The sequence below is a fragment of the Pterocles gutturalis genome, unplaced genomic scaffold, assembly GCF_000699245.1.
Source record: "Pterocles gutturalis isolate BGI_N339 unplaced genomic scaffold, ASM69924v1 scaffold13872, whole genome shotgun sequence".
Lineage (NCBI taxonomy): Eukaryota > Metazoa > Chordata > Aves > Pterocliformes > Pteroclidae > Pterocles > Pterocles gutturalis.
Window position 1 is genome coordinate 132,941 of NW_010110475.1, and position 19,617 is coordinate 152,557.

At 37.6% G+C, this 19,617-nt stretch overlaps 1 protein-coding gene across 1 annotated transcript in view; it reads left to right on the top strand.

Annotated features, from left to right (window-relative positions):
* The window catches only part of LOC104461715 (voltage-dependent calcium channel subunit alpha-2/delta-3-like), a gene marked incomplete at its 3' end in the record, with an annotated part of 194,885 nt that overhangs the window by 132,243 nt on the left and 43,025 nt on the right, over positions 1–19,617 (top strand). Inside the window, exon 4 of the mRNA XM_010073396.1 lies at positions 3,858–3,917. Within this exon, the coding sequence (XP_010071698.1) occupies positions 3,858–3,917 (60 nt within the window). The remainder of the gene's footprint in view (positions 1–3,857; positions 3,918–19,617) is intronic.

The window sequence follows — 19,617 nt, forward strand, 5'->3', positions numbered from 1 at the left end:
TTTATCTGGAGTTTACTGAAATTAAAATATAATTTGTCAAGAAAATTACTGTATTCTGAGACAGATAATTTTTTTTTTTAATCTTATTGAGAGGAAACAAACATTTCTTTTTCTTCTCTCAGCCTTCTCACTTTTTCTGTGATACTAGTACTACTAAAAATACCAAAAATTCATGTTGTGTTCTGGTGACCATTTTGGGGTTTCTTGGGTGTGATGTTTGGCCCATCTCTTAGTTCATGCCCCGGTTTTATCTGTCCTGTGTTGTGATATGCTGGATAAGTCAGTTAATCTTTCTCGTATTTATATGTATTGGGAAAGTTATAAGGATTAGTTCCTTAACTGGGAAGCCTCAACCGAACTGTGCTGTAGAATGTGAAAATTGTCCTTTATCTAAAGGTTATATGCTGCCCTTGATTTGTCTGTGCATGCACACGCAAACACCTGTCCACGTGTAGAGCTAAATGCTCCTAAAACATGGACCCTTAAGGGGTGTTACTCTACCAGTGCTCACTCAGTGTTCATAATTCATTCCATATAAATGCATGTAGATAACTCACAATTCCCTTCAGGATAACCACAGCTTGCTAAGCATTTGCAGCAATTATTTTAGAGCATATTTACTCAAATTAAGATATATTGGCATTGGTCTTAAGAGTGTCATTATAAACTATTAAGTTAAAATTGCTAATCATGCTAATGCTGAGAATCATTGATAGATAACTGTTCAGTCATGAAAATATTTTAAAAGGGATTTTTGGCTTCAATATAAAAATATTGTGATATCACATGTGGTTTTTATATTTTTGTCTCCAGAGTGGTAAGGAATCTCTTTCATCATGATTCATCCCTTTGAGGACTTCTTTAAAAAAAAAAAAAAAAGCCAAAACAACCAACCAACAAAACACCCCCAGAAACCCAACAAAAACCCCCCAAACATTTGTATACAGTTTCTTCTTCCTGATGTCACCTGTGTATATCCACTAATATGTCATTTTGTGGCTTTAGGCTTATAACTAGCTTGTTTTTTTCTGTAGCTCTCCCAGATTTCTCATGGTTTTCGTAATGGTGTCAAGATATTTAAAGGAAACTCCAATTAAGGACTATTATGTAGAAAATGCAGCATATGCTTGTGTTGCCTACATTCAGTGTACCAAAATTTTAATTTTCTTATTAGATTTGTGAGGGTGAAGCACGTAGTGTGCATGAGGATTTATGTCTGCATCTTCAAGGAAAGACCTGTCGGTAGTTTATTCACTTTTTGTTGCTCTGTTTCCTGTAGAGAATGTTGCTGAAATGTACATAACTTTTCTTTTTTTGAAAGAACAAATGTAACAACTGAAATCTTGATGAATAAATCAATAAAGTACCCATCGGTACTTTTCATTTCTGAGCTGCCCTCCTTACCAAATGTTTCTACTATAACCCATCTTATGCTTCTCTGGCTATTTCTTATATGGGGGAATAAATCTTAGTTTAAATTTATTTTACTGACGCAAAAATGTAATTGAAACACGTTGGGATCAATACAAACTATATAAGAAACCATGAATTATTTTTCTAGCCCACTAGGTACTAATATGTAGGCACTGATATCTCATGAAATACTATGAAAATTTTTCTTCCAGAGAGTAAGTAAATATTTCAGCACAGAAAGAAAAACATGTTTCTCTTTTCCCTGTGTTCATTTCTGGATGAAGAATTTTTTTGATCCTTCTTTCATTTTTTTTTTTTTCCCTCTCAAACTCATCAGTCATGATCTTTATTAGATGTGCACAGAGTAGTAATGCAACTATGGTTTTAGTATGAGAGGGTATACATCTGCAGAAATGCATTGAATGAGAATAGTTATTTTACATAAAATGCCTTTTTCATACTTGAAAAATGAGGGCCAGATTTGTAAAATACTTTCAGCAGGTCACTAACATAATAAAGATGGACTTCTGAGACCATTCAAATGTTTAAGAATCTGTGTCAGTTGCTGTGAGGCTTCCCCCTCTGAACAGTTAATCTGTGTTATTTCTCTCTTAAAATTCTAAATGCAAAAAAATTGTGGATCAAATTAATGTTTGATAACCTTTCAGATGGCAAGGTCTGGTTTTACTACTATTCATACAGTCCAGGAGCAGTAGGAACAATTCCACAGAACTTTGCTGTTCTATTTGAAATATTTTTTCGTGGCTTCCCCTCGCAGCTCAGGTTGCGATGCACCTTTAGGTGATGGATTCTTTTACCTGTGTATGCTGGAAGGTGAGCTGTTACATTTTTCTGTTCAGTTCTGGTTGATTTGCCTGGTGTTGGAACCATTGCAGCTCAATTCCCTTCCAGTTTAGGTCGGAATGGTTTGCCAAGATCAGCTGGGTTCACATGGGACAAAATGGTTAAAGGTGGAAACGGCGAAGTGATGGGGCTGTGCCTGCAGGGCTTGGGGCAGGGGGCTTCAGCTGCTTGCTCTTGCTCTTCTACATCAACATAAATGTCAGTCGTGTTTCAAGTTTTTAATCAAATCTTTGAGATCTGTAGCTCTGCACTAAAGAAAAATGTAGGAAACCCCTCCCCGCTGGGCTCTGCAGGGAGGACTGAGGGCTCGGCGAGGCTTGCACTCACCCCTGGGTGAGCTCTGCCGTGGGACAGGGATGGGGAGTGGAAGGGCTGTGGCGTGCTGCTGCTTTGCAGACCTCGGGGAACACAAATGTTCCCTGTAACCAGCACAGATCTGCTTTATACTGTTGGGTTTTTGTTGAACCATTTATTCTGAATTGACAACCAGAAATCTTTTTCTTAGTTCATTTTCCATGATAGTTCAAATTGTATAGCAATCGATAGGAATTTTGATTCCATTTTTATTTATATCCAAAAACTTGATACAAGTGGAACAGTTCTGAAAAGGGAAGTGTGTGTCCACCTGTCCACTCTGTGTATCATTAACGAGAGCCTGTAGCTCACTTGCTTCACGATACAAAATATTTGAATTTATACATGTGCTGGTGTCTGATAGATCGAAGAAAATAAAAGTGATATATTGAGTATCCTGTGACAGATCATTCTTTGATTAATTCTGGGTTGTACATATATGAATGTTCAAGTAGATGAAGTAAAAACTGGAAGGAGTTGGTTCCGTAGTTAAAATGTTTGGAACTGCAAAGAATCCTGAATAAAACCTTAAAAAGGACAATAACATCTTTTCACATGACATTGCTTGCAGCAAAATCCTGTAAATTAAATTTTTCAAGTAGCTGTATTTTATGCAACCCCTTTTTTTGTCCTTCAGATGATAGTGGTATGGAACAATAACTATTACAGGGAGTTCTGGATATTATTAAGAGGAAAAAAATACTACTGAATTGCTGTCATTCAGTACATGTTTTGTATTTGATGTGTTATTTTGAAATTCCTTTTTATTTCAGTTGTTTGCAATCAAATGCATTGTTAGGAAATACCTCCTGTTTTAATCTTAAGTAAGATTTGAAAAGGGCTTCTAGTGCAAAATAAGGTCCAGTGCAAAAGCAACTTGATTTTGTGTTCTTTCAAAAATCAGTATCAGAACAGGAGCTGCAGGGTGCTGAGCACTAGTGGAAAAATGACCTTTTTTTTTTCTTTTTCATTTTTTAATAGTTGAGCTGTTTTGATATTTTTTGTACCACCCATTATGGATGATGAGGGTTTAAAAATCTGGTCTTTTTTTTAAATCGGGATCATTTATTTGTCTTCTGTGAAGTATCATAGCAGAAGTCATGTGGTGACAATGAATTACACAATTCTCAAACAATTTCTGTTGTTATGCTGGAAGGAACACCTGAATTTAAAGGTGTTAACCATTATTTCAGAAATAAACCTTTTTTTTTTTTCCTTTTTTTCAGCGTCTTGTTGAAGCTGCAGAAGATGCTTACCTGAAACATGAGTTTGATGCTGACTTACAGGTAATTATTTTCTTACATATTTATCATTGGAGTACACTGTAACAGTTTATACAATAGCTTGCTTGAAGAACTGCTGTAGAAAGCCAAGCATATGAGTAATAGAAGTAATCTGCTGATTACAGAAAATGGAATTAATGAAGGCTGGCTCAGTATTTTGACAGGTTACGCCTTTAGTGTTTGTGTGTTGGGAGACCAAGCAGGTGGATTTTACTCTTTTAGAGATTTCATTTAAATTCCCTGCATGTCTGCTTAGGTCAAGATTTTTAAACACAGTAATTAGCAGCATGTTTCATCCTTGCAATGTACTGGCAAGGAATTGTTCTATGGAGAGTTGAATTTGCAGATGGGGTGGGACCCACAGGGATGGGATTAGTATGACCTTGCTTTGTGCTGCAAATGGTTTGTGTTTGTATCTGTGTCCAGAGCAGACACCACTTTTGCTCTTACCTAGAAGCCCTTAAAGCCAAACCATTATTGTCCCAAACTGTTGCCTTTAGGAATAACACGGGAGGGAGAAGCACTGTGGCAGCTCACAATTAAAAAAGTTGAAAAGAAAAACCTTGCTTAAATAAGACACATAATTAAAAAAATTTAGAAACTGAGTAATCTAACCTAAAATGGAAAGTTTGACAGAAAGCGTGACTCAGTACATAAATGAGTACATACCTCCTTACCTGCAATGCATTCCTGTATCCTTGGTTTCTTGAATGCCATGTTAGGTGGAGTTTTGTTTGCTTTGTCTCTATCTAGATTTAATTTTAAAACCTCCTATGAATATTTGCTATATGTCCATTTAAATTTTGAGCTTAAGCATTAAGGGAAACAGATGCTTTCCATAGACTTTTTCCCATGCATGTATCTAAGAAATACGCAGATCTCTAAGTTCTATTTTCTATATTTTACCATGGTTACTCCCAGTAATCAAAAACCATTTTATTTGAATGAAAATATGATGTAAATTACTGATCTCTGTGCAGAAAGGAAAAAAAAAGTGAACTTTTTGGAGCTAAGGATAAAAAAGTTGAGTTTAGAAGGCTGTGATGCTGAGAACTGTCAGCCTGTGTTGGAGTAAGGACACAATGAGCGCATGGAAAGTGAGAATTAATGTCATTGTTGTGTTCAGTGGATGGTGGCTTCTGTATTCAAATGCTCTACGGTTCTGTTACACTCCAGCCTTGTGGAGGTGTGCCGTGTTTTATTCTTTAAGCTTTGGAGATATAGGAGCTATTGTCTGAATAAATCAGAAACACACTTTATAGAAGATTTTTAGAGATCTACACTAAGTGCTTCCTCACTGCAGGATAGTTCTCACTTTGACAAAGTCCTTCATTTGTGGAGGCTTTGAAGATATTAACACTTTCAGGAGGCCAGTTAAAAGCCGTTTGTGTCAGCAGCATTAACAGGACAATCAAGTCTTTGTGTAGAGCTCTGTTGTTTATTACTGTCACGGTCCATTAAAGCTAATCAATTGTTAATCTTGGTTTCAGCGACCCCTTTGCAACCCTTGCTGGGTGATTGTTGTTCTTTATCAAAAATCTCATAATACCATCTGCTCAATATAAAATAACGGCCGGAATGATTTGATAGCGTACATTCAAGTGGAGGGGGACAGAAGGCTTCTATAATATAAAGTGTATATAATTCTGCTATCAAAGAGGATTTTTTTGGCATTTGTATTGCCTTGGTCGGCATGTGGAAGACGGGATTAAATGCTTTGAATTAGCGGTATGTGATGCAGCACCGGTCTGTGCTGTTTGTGCTCAGATATTCCTGAAATTCAGAAAATAGATTTAAAAAGTGCTTTTGTGCTTTTTATTGGTCCAACATAATCTATGTCTTGAGGACAGTATCAATATTATTGTGTCAGTAAATAAAAAATTATATAAGGAGAAATTAAATTAATAAATTAATATTTTTATTGACTGTAAAAAACCAACAATTTAAAGAAAATTATAACTGTAAGAGTTCATCTTTTAGACTGTTGGTATTCTCTTCATCAATGCTGAAACTATATTGTTTGGTGAGGCTAGACCTGATCCCTTCTGGGTATTTTTCTTAGTAACATTATTAGTTTTGTCCTTAGTTATTCTATAGGTGTTCTAATCAATATCCTGTAATGCTGTATAATGGTCTGAGCACTCAGCTGTCTATCCCTGGACTGAATCTATTGGCACTGCTAACAAAAACCTTGTAGTTATAAGCATAAATAAAACTCCCAGTGAATTGAAAGAAATAAATCAAAATGGGTGATATGATGTTTAACTCATCAGCATTATATATTGCATGTTTGAGTAACGGCCAAACTAAGAATCGGTGAGAGCTGACTTTAAAGATTTACCCTGCGGTGTTTGGGCTTTGGGAGGTTCTTTTTTCTGTTGGGGATAGGAACCAAGAGCTGCAGTTTTAGCAAGTTATGAGGAAATAGCCTTCTAAATGTTACTTATATTTGAAACTTTAACCCAATCCAGGGTTTTGTCACCTGGTGGGTATGGTTTCAAGTCACTCTGTGTTATTAGAGAGTCTCTTCAGGTTGCTGCTAAGTGGAATTACTATCTTTAATCATGCCTGATAATTTATCTTACATGCCCAAATACATTACCATTTCTATTGTTACAGCGAGCTGCCTTCTCACAGTATTTCCATAGGCCTAAAGAATCGATCATCTTACTCTATACAGGACACTGTCGCTGTGCTTGCCTCTGTTTAAAATGACATAATTCCTCCTGATTTTGTGGCTTTAATATGATGAAAAAAACAACATGGGGCCAACTGCCAAGCACAGACCCAGCAAGGGTATTGGATGTTATAGGTTTTGAAGTGATTCTACAAATGTCTTTTAGTTTTGTTGACTTAATTGCTTGACAGAGAAATTTTTTTGGGGAAAAATAAAAAAGAGGGTAATGCCTTTTGTTAAGAGGTGGTCTATTAGAAAGAAATTTCAATTTTTATAATCATTGCTCCTAACTGAAATTTGGCCTGATAATTTACCTTTTTTTTGCTTGAGTACAAGTTTCTGAAGATGTGAACTGTCTTATTATGATTCACAGAACTGGTGGAGTTTGTGTTCAGACCCCTGGAAGAGGTTCTGAAGTGGAAAACTCTCCCCTGAAGCTGTCATATACCTAAGAATTACTTGCATATGCAGATGATAAAAACACACAGATTTAGAGGCTTTTTCCTCCCACCACATTTCTTCAATCAACTAGAAACTGGACAGATTTTGTTGTGTAAAAATACACCAAAGTGATACCCAGCTGCTCTCCTTACGCAGTTACTAGAGAGGTGGTGTTCTGGTTTTCACTAATCCAGCAGGTGGAGGCTCAGCAGTGGAACTGATGCTGGAGTTCTCAATGGAGCAGTAAAAGTAACTTGCACTTTGTTTCTTACAGACTTTAAAAAAAATATTAATTTTAGGATCAGTAAAGATTTGTAATACTTGGTTTCTACCCAGTTTTCAGACCTCTTGACCCCAGTGACATGAGGAAGTAATACAACATTTTGTTATGACTACGGGTTCATTTGGTGAACAGTTTCATTATCCATACACATCTGCAGGGTAGTTCTTTTATTTTCTCTGTGTTAATTAAGTTCATTAGTTCACTCACCTTACATTCCAGCTGAGTTTTCTCTGCGTATGTGTGATGTGGTGATAAAAAGCAAGGTTATGTCTTTTTAATAGCATCAAAGCTAGTGGATAGTTGGTGTCACCTGAGTGACTAGATGTTTTCTTTTCAGATGGTTGTGGTTCCACTTTCTGTGTAAGATGGGAGAGGTTCAAGTGCCAATACTTTAAGACGATTGACCTTATTTTAGTGTTATGTCAGAAGACTAGAAGAGGATTAGTCAAACAGTTTTTAGGAAAAGATTACTTTCAATACTCTTAAAGTCAATTTATGGGGATAAAAAAGGAATAATGGTATAAGGCTGCTTTTCGTTATTCATTTTTTTAGATCTATAACATATGGCTGAGTCTTAAGGAAGAGGTTTTCAAAACTGTACCAGTTACTTACCTGCCTGCTGGATTTTGCTGGCTGTTTCCTAATTGCACTTTGTGTCCTTGAAAACCTCATCCTGACTCTTAGGGTATATATGTTGGCTATAAAAAAAACACTTGTGAAATCACCAGATGAATATTGAAGGATTTTTCCAGTGGTTTACACAGGTGAACAATGTACTTTTTAATACATATGTAATGATTTTTTGAAAGTCTACAAAATGTGAGACTTCATAGGTTTATGAGAAAGCACAAGTAGCAAAAGAGATCTGGGGAACAGAATTAGTCCAGTTCATAAGCTCTGCAGTTTTCAGGGTCTAATTCTGTAACTGATATTATTACTATCTAGTTGATTGTTGTCTTTCAAGGGGAACTACCTGACTTCTAGTGATTTTGAAATGCAGCTGCTAGATAGATATAGAGCTTAAATATAGATATAAAAACGTAACTTAAACTGCTGCTACTTTTTAAAAAGTTCTGACATAAATATTTATTTGGTCTAATGATACCATGCAAAAATTTATAAAGATGTATTATTCAATTCTTGGGTATTTAATTGAAATGGAATCACATAGCTGGTAATTACATTGATATCAGTTACTAGAAAATACAAGGAAAAAGATAATTGAGAGTAGCTGTTCTACATAATCTTACTAAACTCCTATTATAAAACATGTGTTAGTATTTCAGAAAAGTCTGTTTGCATATTTATTATCTCATTGATTTTGAATGTGGCACATAACTAGATTTACAGTCTATTGCTGTTAATATTTTTCTGGCTGCTAGAATAATATTCACAAGACTGAAGTCAGCTCTTGAAGGGTCCTGAACATCCCCAATGGAAAGGGAAGTCTGTTGGACTTCAAGCACTCGGCACCAATGATTGAAATGACTTTCTGAAAGTGCACTTGAAATAGCAGTGGAGCATCTGAAGTCTGATGTGCTTCAATGGATTATTTATACAAGCTGCTTACTTTCTAAATCAGAAATCAATCTTTCTAAACTCCAAGCCTGGAAACCTAATATGAGATATGACAGCCTAAATTCCTTTTTAGACTTTCTTGGAAATGTTTTGCAGGCTACAGTGCTCTCAGCTATATCGAATGGGATATGGACAGTGTACCTGTAGCTTGTAATAAGGCAGGAGGAAGAGACCCTTAAATAGCACCAGTCTAAACAGTTAACTTTTCATGGCCCTGGACAACTCTTGCAGAAGTAGCCACAAACCCTGGAAACATGATGGTTTATCCAGTTGTAAAATCTGCCTCTGGAGCTCTTTGCTGAGGTGCCTCACACAGAACCCGCTCTCAAAGGGTTCGTCTCTGTGTTCCTCCGACACTTGTGGTACCGTGACAGACTCTGCTGTGTGGTTGTTTACCTAACTGAAGGCATAATGTGGATACGGCTATGATGTAGAAACACTGTGAGGACCCGCAGGAATCTTGTTACCAAGTTTTCAGTACTGATCAAAGGATAAGGGAGATCAAGGAAAGACAGTAAGCATAGAATTCATCATGTCCTTAAAGACCAACAGCACCAACAAAGCCCCAGACTCTTAAGAATTGCATTGCAGTTTGAGGGCTAAGGGGAAGGAAAAAGGGAATAGAAGCGTGAGCATCTAGTGAGTTTGAACTAGAAGACACAACAAGACATGTTTAAATGATAAAAGCATCTCTTAGAGTCTTTATTTGGTTTTAGTTTTTCCTTTGTTAATTTTTTATTTTGGAAAATACTTATATACTTTTTTTCTGAAAGAAAAAAAAAAGCTTCAGCTTTGCAGTTCTTAGTTTAGTATTGTTCTTACTGATTTCTGTGAGCTCAAGTTAAGGACTGCTTAACTGCTCTAGTACCAGAACTGCAACAAATTGATTTCTAGATTTTTATCTCTAGGCATAAGCCTTTCCAGTGCAGAGCACTTTAGCTTGTCTACTCTTTCCTATTTATTTTCTGAGGTTGAGAAGAGGAAAACCAAAATGACTATGGAACTGTTGAGATGTCAGTGAATTCAGATGTTTCTGGTTAAGAATTCTCTAGAATCAGTGTGCAAGTAAGGTAACCTTCAGAGGAAGACTTTCACATTGCTTTTGCTCTCCGTGCATGTACAGAGAAAGAGGGGCTATGCACCTTTGGGGTTATTTAATTTCCAAGCTTTTGTCTGTTTTCTGCCTCTCTGGTAAGTGAACAGAAAAAGAGAACAAAGTTTTATGAAGCCAGAAAAAAAAAAAAAAAAGGCTAGCAATATTTTAGTTCATCTTCTAATGATGATTATGAACTTCTTCATTAGTTTTTTCACTTTAGAGTTTTGTGGAATTTTTTTGAGGATTGAGGGAAATCTTTGGTGTTTTAAGACAGTTATGATCAGTAGATGATTTTCAATACTTTTCCCCTTTCTATGCATGTATCTTTCTAGGGAGAGATCTTAGACATTCTTAGGAAGAAATAAAATATAAATTAATAGAATTATTTTATTTTTGGGTGTGTTCATAACTTCTGTTGACAAGGAGTGAGTGTTTGACAGGTAAGCACGGAAATGTAGAGTTTATTTCACTGTCTCAGAAGCAGAGATGCAGGAGATGATTTTTCAGCAAATTCATAATTTCTCTGCTGTGAACGATTGCTTGGCATTTTGGTGCCATTCTGCTCTGCATAAGGGAGCCATCAAAAAAGAACAGTAATTCTGTGCCTGTTTACTTCCATAGCTGTTCTGTCTACACGGGGCTCAACAGCAAAGGAACCGGCAGCTCTGCTCTGACTTTGCTCTTGCAGGTAACGTGCTCTACTGCTGGGAAAGTTTGGCACAGAGTTCTGGAGATTCATTCTTCTGACTGCAATTATAGGACTGATCCTTTTGGTGCCCTCAACAGGTTAGGCTCATTGAACAACTACCAGAAGTAGTTTTGAGACAGTTCTAGATTTATTCCTGCCTGCCTCTCTTGTGATAGCGATCACTAGCTGAAGTGTGTGAGCTGTTTGCTGGAGAACACACTACAAATTCAGTTCTACCCATCAAATACGGACACAGTGCTTTTTGCCTGGTGGTATCTGCTGTAAATAGTTACAGAAATCTGAAACCTAGAATTGTCAAAGAACTGTATAACTGAGCAAATAATTTTGTCTTCCTGAGATCTTTTCCTTTTGTATTTACTTGTCCGTTTATTATGTTTGCTCACTACCAGAAATGAGAAGGAAATAGCTTTCTCATCCCATGAGTATTTTCAAAATTTCAAGTTCTCCAATTAAACATTGTGATGCCCCAAAGTTTTTCTTGAATAAGAGAGAAACATCCGCATTGGAACAACTCGTAATCAAATAGGTGGGGCTCTCAGTTAGGATGAGAAGCCTGTTCAAGTTGCTTCTCTAGTGAATATTAAATTATTTATATGATGTGAAACAACTGCAGCAGAAGAGTTTGTGAGACACTCAGCTCAGAAAAGCCTGATGGATGGGGCAGTGGTTTTGGATCTCAGAGGCCCCAGTCCGAGTTTCTGTCCTGCTTGATTCAGAGGATGGATTTGAACTGCAGTGTAAGTCTTTTCCTCTCTGGCACGATTCTGCAAAAAAAGAAATGTATTTTCCAAAAGTAAGAATCACAAGTCAGGTCTAACAGCAATAACAAGATGGAACAGAAAGTGTTTACATGCATATAATTCATATATACAGTTTTTCCTTTCCCATTCTCAAATCATTAAGTATTTCCAGGTTTCTTTTTTTTTGTGCTCTTCCTAAGCATCTTATAAGAATTAGAGACGTGTTTAAAAGAAATAAAATCTGTGATTCCTGCATATTCACATAAATTCACAGGTTAAGGTTATAAGTAAAACAAGTTCTCATTAAAATAGTGATAAAACTTGGTGTTTGCAACATGGAATTCTTTCTTTCATTGTTTTAGCAAGGCACTTCTTTGACATATTCCAACAGAACAAATAGAGGGATAAGCTAGTATAGTTCAGATAAAGGGATAATGATGTGCCAGAGGGAGCCAGTCAAATGAAAACGGGTATATTCACTTACGAGCAGGAAAAAAAACCAGAGAAAAAGGAGAAAAAAAAAAAAAAGAGACATTATGAGATGGACTTTTAGCAGAAAATCAATAGTAATACTTAGTGCCGCAGCCTTAAAATTAGATTGAAATTTGTCATATCAACCTGGGAGTGAGTGTAAGCTTGCAAGAACTTTACCTGAGGCTTGGAAAAAAAAGTTTCTTGTTCAAAATGCCTTACATCCCTTCCAAAAAGGCAGAATAGCTTCTGCCAATGTGATTGCCTTTCCACACAGTCAAAATAGCATGTGATCCATGCATGCCATGATTTATAATTGAGAAGTCGGTGACTTTCCCTGCATTTCAAAGCAAACTGGCATTTGGGATGATGAGCACCTCCTGCACGCCAGGTCCGCTCGCCTGGACAGGGATGCAAGAGCAGGCAGGACAAGTTCAATGAAGCAAGGGGAATCCGAGGTTTGTGAAAGGAAGACTGTGGAGGAAGAAAGCAGAAACAGTGCAGTAAAAGGTGTCAGAAGACTGTAAAGCGCAGGAAAGAAGGCTGGAGAAGGAGAAATACCTAAATAATGTGTAAAGGCAAAGCTGTTAAGTGTTAATATCTTTGTGTTTCAAGAGTACTGACAGTAATCTTTTTGCAAGTCTCTCTAAAACCATTACCTTTGCTTATAGTGAGGCTAAATGAAGAAACCATTTTCAGCTACTTAAAAAAAAGGCAAAGACCTCTTTCCTCCATCCTCTTCTGTGTCAGCTTAGGCAATTGTATAAACAGTAAGAAGCTGCCTGACATAAGCGTCATTATAAAAGAAAAGAAAACTTCAGAGAGAGAATAAGAGTAGGTAACACTCAAATACCATTTCAAATTTGGTTTCAGAGAAGTTTGGCAAAACAAGTATGCACAGCGAGTGAGGGAGTAATGCTGTATAAGAGACAAGGAAAAACATCACAATGTTGTTGAAAAGCATATGCTCCTTGACGTTGCCATAAACAGCAGAGAAACTCGTCATTGCCATTGTCGGAGCAGACGGAGGTGATGTGTTTAAAAACGTGTCTCTAGCAGACGTTTACGGGACTATCAGTTTCTAATTCCAAGCAGCTAAAGAGCCAGAGAAAATCTGAAATGACCGTGCAAGATGAGGTTAGAGTTGCCAATGCTCAATGTTTGGCATATGGTGGCAGCAAGCAAGAATTTGGGATTAGAAATTACTTTATAGTGGGCAGTTGTTTGACTTGCTTGTTGAGACTTGTGACCTAGAAATTAATGATCACCCCTCTTTCCGGAAAAAAGAGAGCTTGTCCCCTTCTGAAAAGTCTTTCTAATTAGCTTTTAACTTTCTGCTCCAGAAAAGGCCAGCTACTCAGCGGCTTGAACTCTGAGCCTGTGCTTTTTACCTGGCCAGCAGCAGCCCTCCCCTCAGCGCTGAGCAGTTTCATGCAGAGGCAGATGGACTGGCACGCTCCTTTAGTCCCGCAAGGTCTCAGTGAAAGACTCTCCCTGTTCTAAGCGATGCCAAAGGCAAGTGACAGTTCTGAGGATTTTGATCCTATCAAGATTAAATTTGAGAAATGTTGCTCTGGCTCAGCTTTCCTTTATCTGTGGATATTCAGGCATGTCAGACAGCAGAAGGAGGAGGTGATGTACAGAGATGGTTCTTTTGTGATTTGTTAAGGCTCTACACCAAAGATACACGGCACAGTCTGTCATCAAAGCTGTGTGTTTGAGATGTGCGTTTTGCCAGAATCACACACTTTCTGAACTGTCTGGAAAGTGTATTCTAAAGAATCTGTTTGAAACATCTATTCAGTTCTCTATGTACGTGTATGTATTTTGTATCTACATGTAGTTTCTGATATGTTGAAAGGATGAGATGCTAAGGTGCTTAGAGGAGTAGGCAGAGCTGGAGTTAATGTTTTTATTTATAAGGCTCATTGGTCAGTGATACTGAGCTTTCCTCCAGGAAAAAAAGATCCTTAATTCACTCTTGCAAAATTCAATGCCCTATTGTTCTCACTTTTCTGAAGTCACTGTTTATAACATTGCTCTCCTTTCCCCTCAGAGGAATAATATAATTTATTGGAGCAGTTCATTCATAGTCTATGTGATATCTATCTTTTGGGACAGAGATACCTTTTGCATGATGTACACACTGTTAGCTTCAAACTCTTCCTGTTTGCTTTATGTGAAAGGGTTTGTAATCAGGAATATTTATGCATCCTGGTACCCAATTGTGCTGTGCTTGCTGTTTTCTGCTCCTCATAGAAAATTAAACTTTTTTTTCTTTTTGGCTCACACCTACCTGAAAAGCAAAAGATTTTCGAATATTACCCTATGGATTTATGATTACCAGGCAGATAGCCAGTAATAAGCAGTGATATCTGATACTACAGCCCAGACATTCTCTGCTTTTTTCCACCTTTTTCATATTATCTTTAGGTTTAATAAACTCTAAATGGAGGAAATAAATGGCAGACCATCTTTTCTCTTTTTTGTGCTTTTTTTTTTTGGAGGTGCTTGGTGATGAGATTAAGTTAAAGGTCATATATTCTTCCAGCCGGGTATTTAGGAATAGGCAAATTATTGAAAAGGGTGGAAGTAATCTAGGTTTATTCATTTTTTGTGGGAGAGCAGCTTTTTTGCTACACAACAATCATTTTAAATGGAAATAACAGTATTATAGATAAAGATTTAATATATATGAGAAAGGCAAGATAGAAGTCACTAAGCAGTTCATAGCTTTAGATGAGGTCACATTTCTGACTTGTGTAGTATGAAAGTGAGTAAATCTTAGATGATCACAGTGGAAATATTTCCAGGGTATTTTACATACTACTCATTGTAGGAAAAAAGTTACTTTCTTGCCTTTGGGTTATAAGAAAGATTGAGTGAAACCCAGCTGCATTCATACCTTAGCATTTCAATTGCATTTGTTGTTTCTTTGTTTCTGAGTCTCACATAATTGCTGACTAGAAAATTAAAATACCAAGCTCGTTATTTCAATCCTGAAATACAACTTGCTTTAGACTTATGCTTTGTCCCTAATTGTGGTGTCTGTGTGTTGAGCTTCATTAACTTGAAACAGAGGGAGCCCCTGCTTTTGTGTTGAAGTTAATTAAGGCTGGTAATGATTATTGTCTGAAAATTTTCTGGGTTCAAGTAGGTTATTTTGCCTCTGCCTCTATTTTCACGCATCATTTCATCAATCATGTGGTTGATCGATTCATAATATACAGGATTTGTCTGAGTTCAGTGAGCTATGTGGTTTTTTATCATAAAAATACACTTGCATATTTGTTTAATGGTTAGTTGAAATCCCAGGCTTGTGAAATAGTCACTGGTGACTTTTAAACTTGGATTTTTTGAAAATTATTTGGAAAAATAAAAGCAATTATTTTTCCATGAGTAATAGGTAATAGCACAAAACACAATAGGTAGATCAATGTCAATGGCCATGTTAATGGCTTTCAGGTCTTTTTAATATCAAAATAGAAAATTTCAAAATATAATTCTATGATGATGTGTAAAAACTTCAGACTTGGAAGTAAAGTCTTCTAAGCCGTACTCTACGTACTAGTACAGTTTTGACCATGACTGATAGTATTAAAAAAATCATGTGCGTTTATATGCATGTATAGTTTAGTATTTATGTCTTAATTTTGTTCAAAGTTCTGTGCTTCAACCTTATGTATATTGCCTAATGTGCACATCTTTGTCACTGATTTTGTGTGTCGTGCAGTGGGAGGTGTCCTGCTTAAAAAACAACAACAAAAAAACCCAACAAAAAAAACTCCTGGTGAAAGACCATGTCTAAGACGGGGCCCAGCAGAGGTACTGCAACAAAGTACAATGGATAAATAGATAAAGAGATGAAATAAAAAATGGAGGATGTACTTGCCCGTGTGAAAAGCTTGGAAAAAGTGATGTTATGTTCCTTGAAAAATCATAGATGCCAAGTTTAAATAAGTGTTTTGTTTGTGGTTAATTAAAAAAAAGCAACATTGCAATAACAGTATTTTGATTTAATGTTACATTTTATGTGTATCGTATTTCAGATTTAAACTAACAGCTATCTATCTAAAGCTTTTGGACTATTCAATTTAGATGTAAAAATGGACTTGAAATCTTATTCTGCATCCAGTCAGCTTTTCGAAATGAGGAGCATGTGTTCAGAGAAATGTTATTGTGGATCCAAAATGTGCCTATCAGAGATATTTGTGAGAGATTTAATGGATATTCTGTGCCTGTGTGGAGCTCCTGCTGACAAAGTCAGCTCAAGAGCTTTCAGCATCGTATGCAAAATAGAATTTTGCAGCAAAGAAGAGACGAGCTGAGGGAGGTGTGTTATGTTGGAAGGGACAAGGGAGGTTTTGGGTATAGGGCTAGCAAAGGCCAGCTGGTTGGCAGCAAGGTGAGGAGGAGATCTAGTACAATTTGTGGGGCTTGTGGGAGCTTATGCTAGGTTTGTGATTTTTGGAAAGGTTGTATGGAATTGTGATGAGGTAAAATGGTCTGGATGGAGGTCACCTCAGGTTGCGAAAGGCTGTGGGAGGTTTTGGAGCCTCCAAGGGCTTTCCATGACTTTCTCCCCGGCCCACCAGTAGACCTTGCCACCATAGCACAGTTCCAAACTGTTCTGCGTGGTCCTCCCTCCTTTTTTCCACACTTCCCTTCTCACCAGGGTGCCCAGGTCAATCCCCCCTCTCCTCTTTCCAATTCTGGCAGGAGCAGCAGCAGAGGGCTGTGGAGGCAGGTTGGGGATCTGCTCTGTGACAGTGTGCGTCACCCTAACTCATCTACACTCTCGTGGTATTGGCAACGTAGACGGTCTGCTGCCCTGGACTTTTTTGCCATATTCAGCACAGTGCCTGGCTGTTGGTTGATCGTATCTTACATGAGGATCTTTCAGAGCAAGCTCAGTGTCATGTCTTCTAGGGCATTAATGTAGCAGCTGTGAATCCAGTGGTTTCCTACTGCAGACAGGAAGTTAATAGTCCGATGAAGTATCACTGTGTTAGCGTCACTGATTAATGATGGAGGTACAAATGGTCAAAATTAAGTGCACACCTCTTGGTGAACTGGTAAACCCTATGTTGCTTTTTGAAAATTGTCTGCATTTTTACTGAAATTCCTGTACAGGTAAATGGCTACTGATGTAGTTCTCTAGAGGTCAAGTGGTTATTGTTCTCCTAGAAAGACCTAAATTTCCAGGCTTTAACTACCTGTAAAATGTCAATGAGATGAAAAGACGTAGTAATGAGATGAAATATAAGATGGTGTTATGAAAAATTACTGTTTCTCTACCTGCTCCCCTTCCCTACTGCATTCCATCTCTCAGAATTGCAATTTTCTGTAGATCTTATAGGATCTGTATTCATTGGGATCTATTACAAGTTATAGAATGGGAAATCTCTCAAAGAATAATTGAAATTCCAAAAATAAGAATGTGTAGTATTTGCTATAAAAATACTTGAATCCGAAAATGTTTGTCATTTTTGGTCCAAGTACTGCACCGAGTTCCATAAAACAGCAGCCCAGTTAGCATTAATTAACAATTATCCCCATAGATGAAGAAAATTAATTGTTTTTTAAAATTCCTTATTGTCCCTTGGTCAATACCTCGCTATGTATGTCCTCCAAGTAATGTCTCAGTCCTTGACTTTTCTACATACTGGCAGCACCAGCATTCCTCTTGAGTGGGAGTTGCTGAGCTTGTGGAGAAATGAAGCGGTAATTAGGGAGATTCTGCTGAAAGAAGGCAGTGAACGATGCAAGATGGTGACAGAGCAGTTTTAAACAAGGACTGCTCGCACTCCTGGTAATGCAGATTTTACACGTTGGTTGCTTTCACTTTAATCAGAAGGTATTACTCTTCAGTAGCACTTGGGACTGGCTGGAGTGAAAGCTATTCAGCCTTGGTGGCTTTTTTTCATCCATTGGTGAGTTTTTTTTCCTCCCACAGCTGATGTTTCAAGAGTCATTCCTTCCCTTCATCCTGTCCCAACACAGGTTTTCACCTCATCTTCCTATTTTCCCTTTGTCTGTGAGGAGACAAAACCGGGAAGTGGGATTGTTGTCAAGTCCAAAGCGTTTTCAGCTGGTTCAGTTTTGCCTTACAGGGGTGGCTCAAACCCGCTGTACTTGTGTAAATCAGGAGTGAGCCTGGTGTATCGGGGTACCTCTGGAGAGAGACACAGGGAGAGAATTTACAGGATACGAAGCTGTTGTTGGCTTGCCCTTTCTCTTCAGACTGCAGTTCAGCTCCACTTGCAACTGATGAAACATTTCTGCAGTGACAAATCCTCTGGTGCACAACCGAGGATGTGTCTGATGGTTTCACGAGCTTTTACTGTGGTTGCCGAGCTCCTCGAGCGCATGCTCGCTCCTGTGTACAGGCACCGCTGCGCTCTTGTTTCCAGGTAAGCCCTGACATTAACTTGTGAATTTGGTGAGTGTTGCCCCTCAGCCTGTGTGTAAGTGATCTCCAGAAGGACAGTATAAAAACTGGTTTTTGGATTGGACTTTATAGTGTCATAAACAGTGACATCATTGTATATACACACAAATACATAATGACGAACGCAGCAAATGCAATCTTGGATGTTGGCTGGAAAATGCACGCTCCAGGCCCAGATTTAATAGGAATTTCCATATTCCATTCTTGGAGTATAAAGCCAGCATTTTTGTCTATTTTGATTTTTACATTAATAAAATGAGGTCAGGAAATCTGTTAAAGTTTATCTTTAAAAATGTTTTCAACCCAATCACCTTGTTTTAAAAATAATTTCCGTTTGTTATCTGCACATTTGAGTAGATTGTGTTTCCTCGTGATTGATTCTCCGAAGGAAAGCACTAACAGATTCCTGTAATTGATTATACTTTAATGATACATAATGGCAAGTTCTGTTTTCCATTATTGTTACCCTACACCCTGAACTGTAACTGCCGCGATACCAGAACGTATATTGATATACAATTGATTTAGTAACATTTTACCAGTTGAACTGTCTTGCATTAACTAGAAACATGTCTCCGAGTGTTCAACAAAAGCGGTCATTCACACGTTCAGGGCAGGTAGGGGACGCGTCTCTGCAGATGGTCAGTCCGTTCAGCTTATTGGAGTTGGCAAAAGATGATGCTGCTGGAGATCAGTGCAATCATTGTTTCTGGGTTTCACGGGTGATTACAGATGGGAGTTGGCTGTTTTTACATTTCAAATGTTTTGCTTTAATTGCATTTTTTCTTTATGATTGTCCTTTTTCAACAAGTGATCCTCTGCTTCTCCTTCCTGCCCCCACCCCCCAAATCACTGATGGCAAATAAGATGGTTGATGATCTGGAAGTGTTGCTTATCTTCCTGATCGATATTACCTAATTATTTACTGATGTTCCCTGCCTAGCTGTATAAATATCTTTGCTTGCCTTTAGATGGAAAACTCTTAACATCAGGGATTACTTTGCATGCATGCATGTGATGGCACGTGCATTTGTAACAGCAGTTAGCACATCTGAGTCCTGTTCTGTGACTCAAACTCCCGCATGCTCTCTAATTACGCAAATAAATAGTGCAATTCAGTTGCCACTTAACTGTATTTTAACTCTTGGACACATGACCTGTCCTAACCAAAAGGTTACAGGGAAGGGCTGGTGAGTGATCTAGCACATATACTTTGCCTATGTGGGAAAAATAAATATTAAAAAGCTAATTTAAATT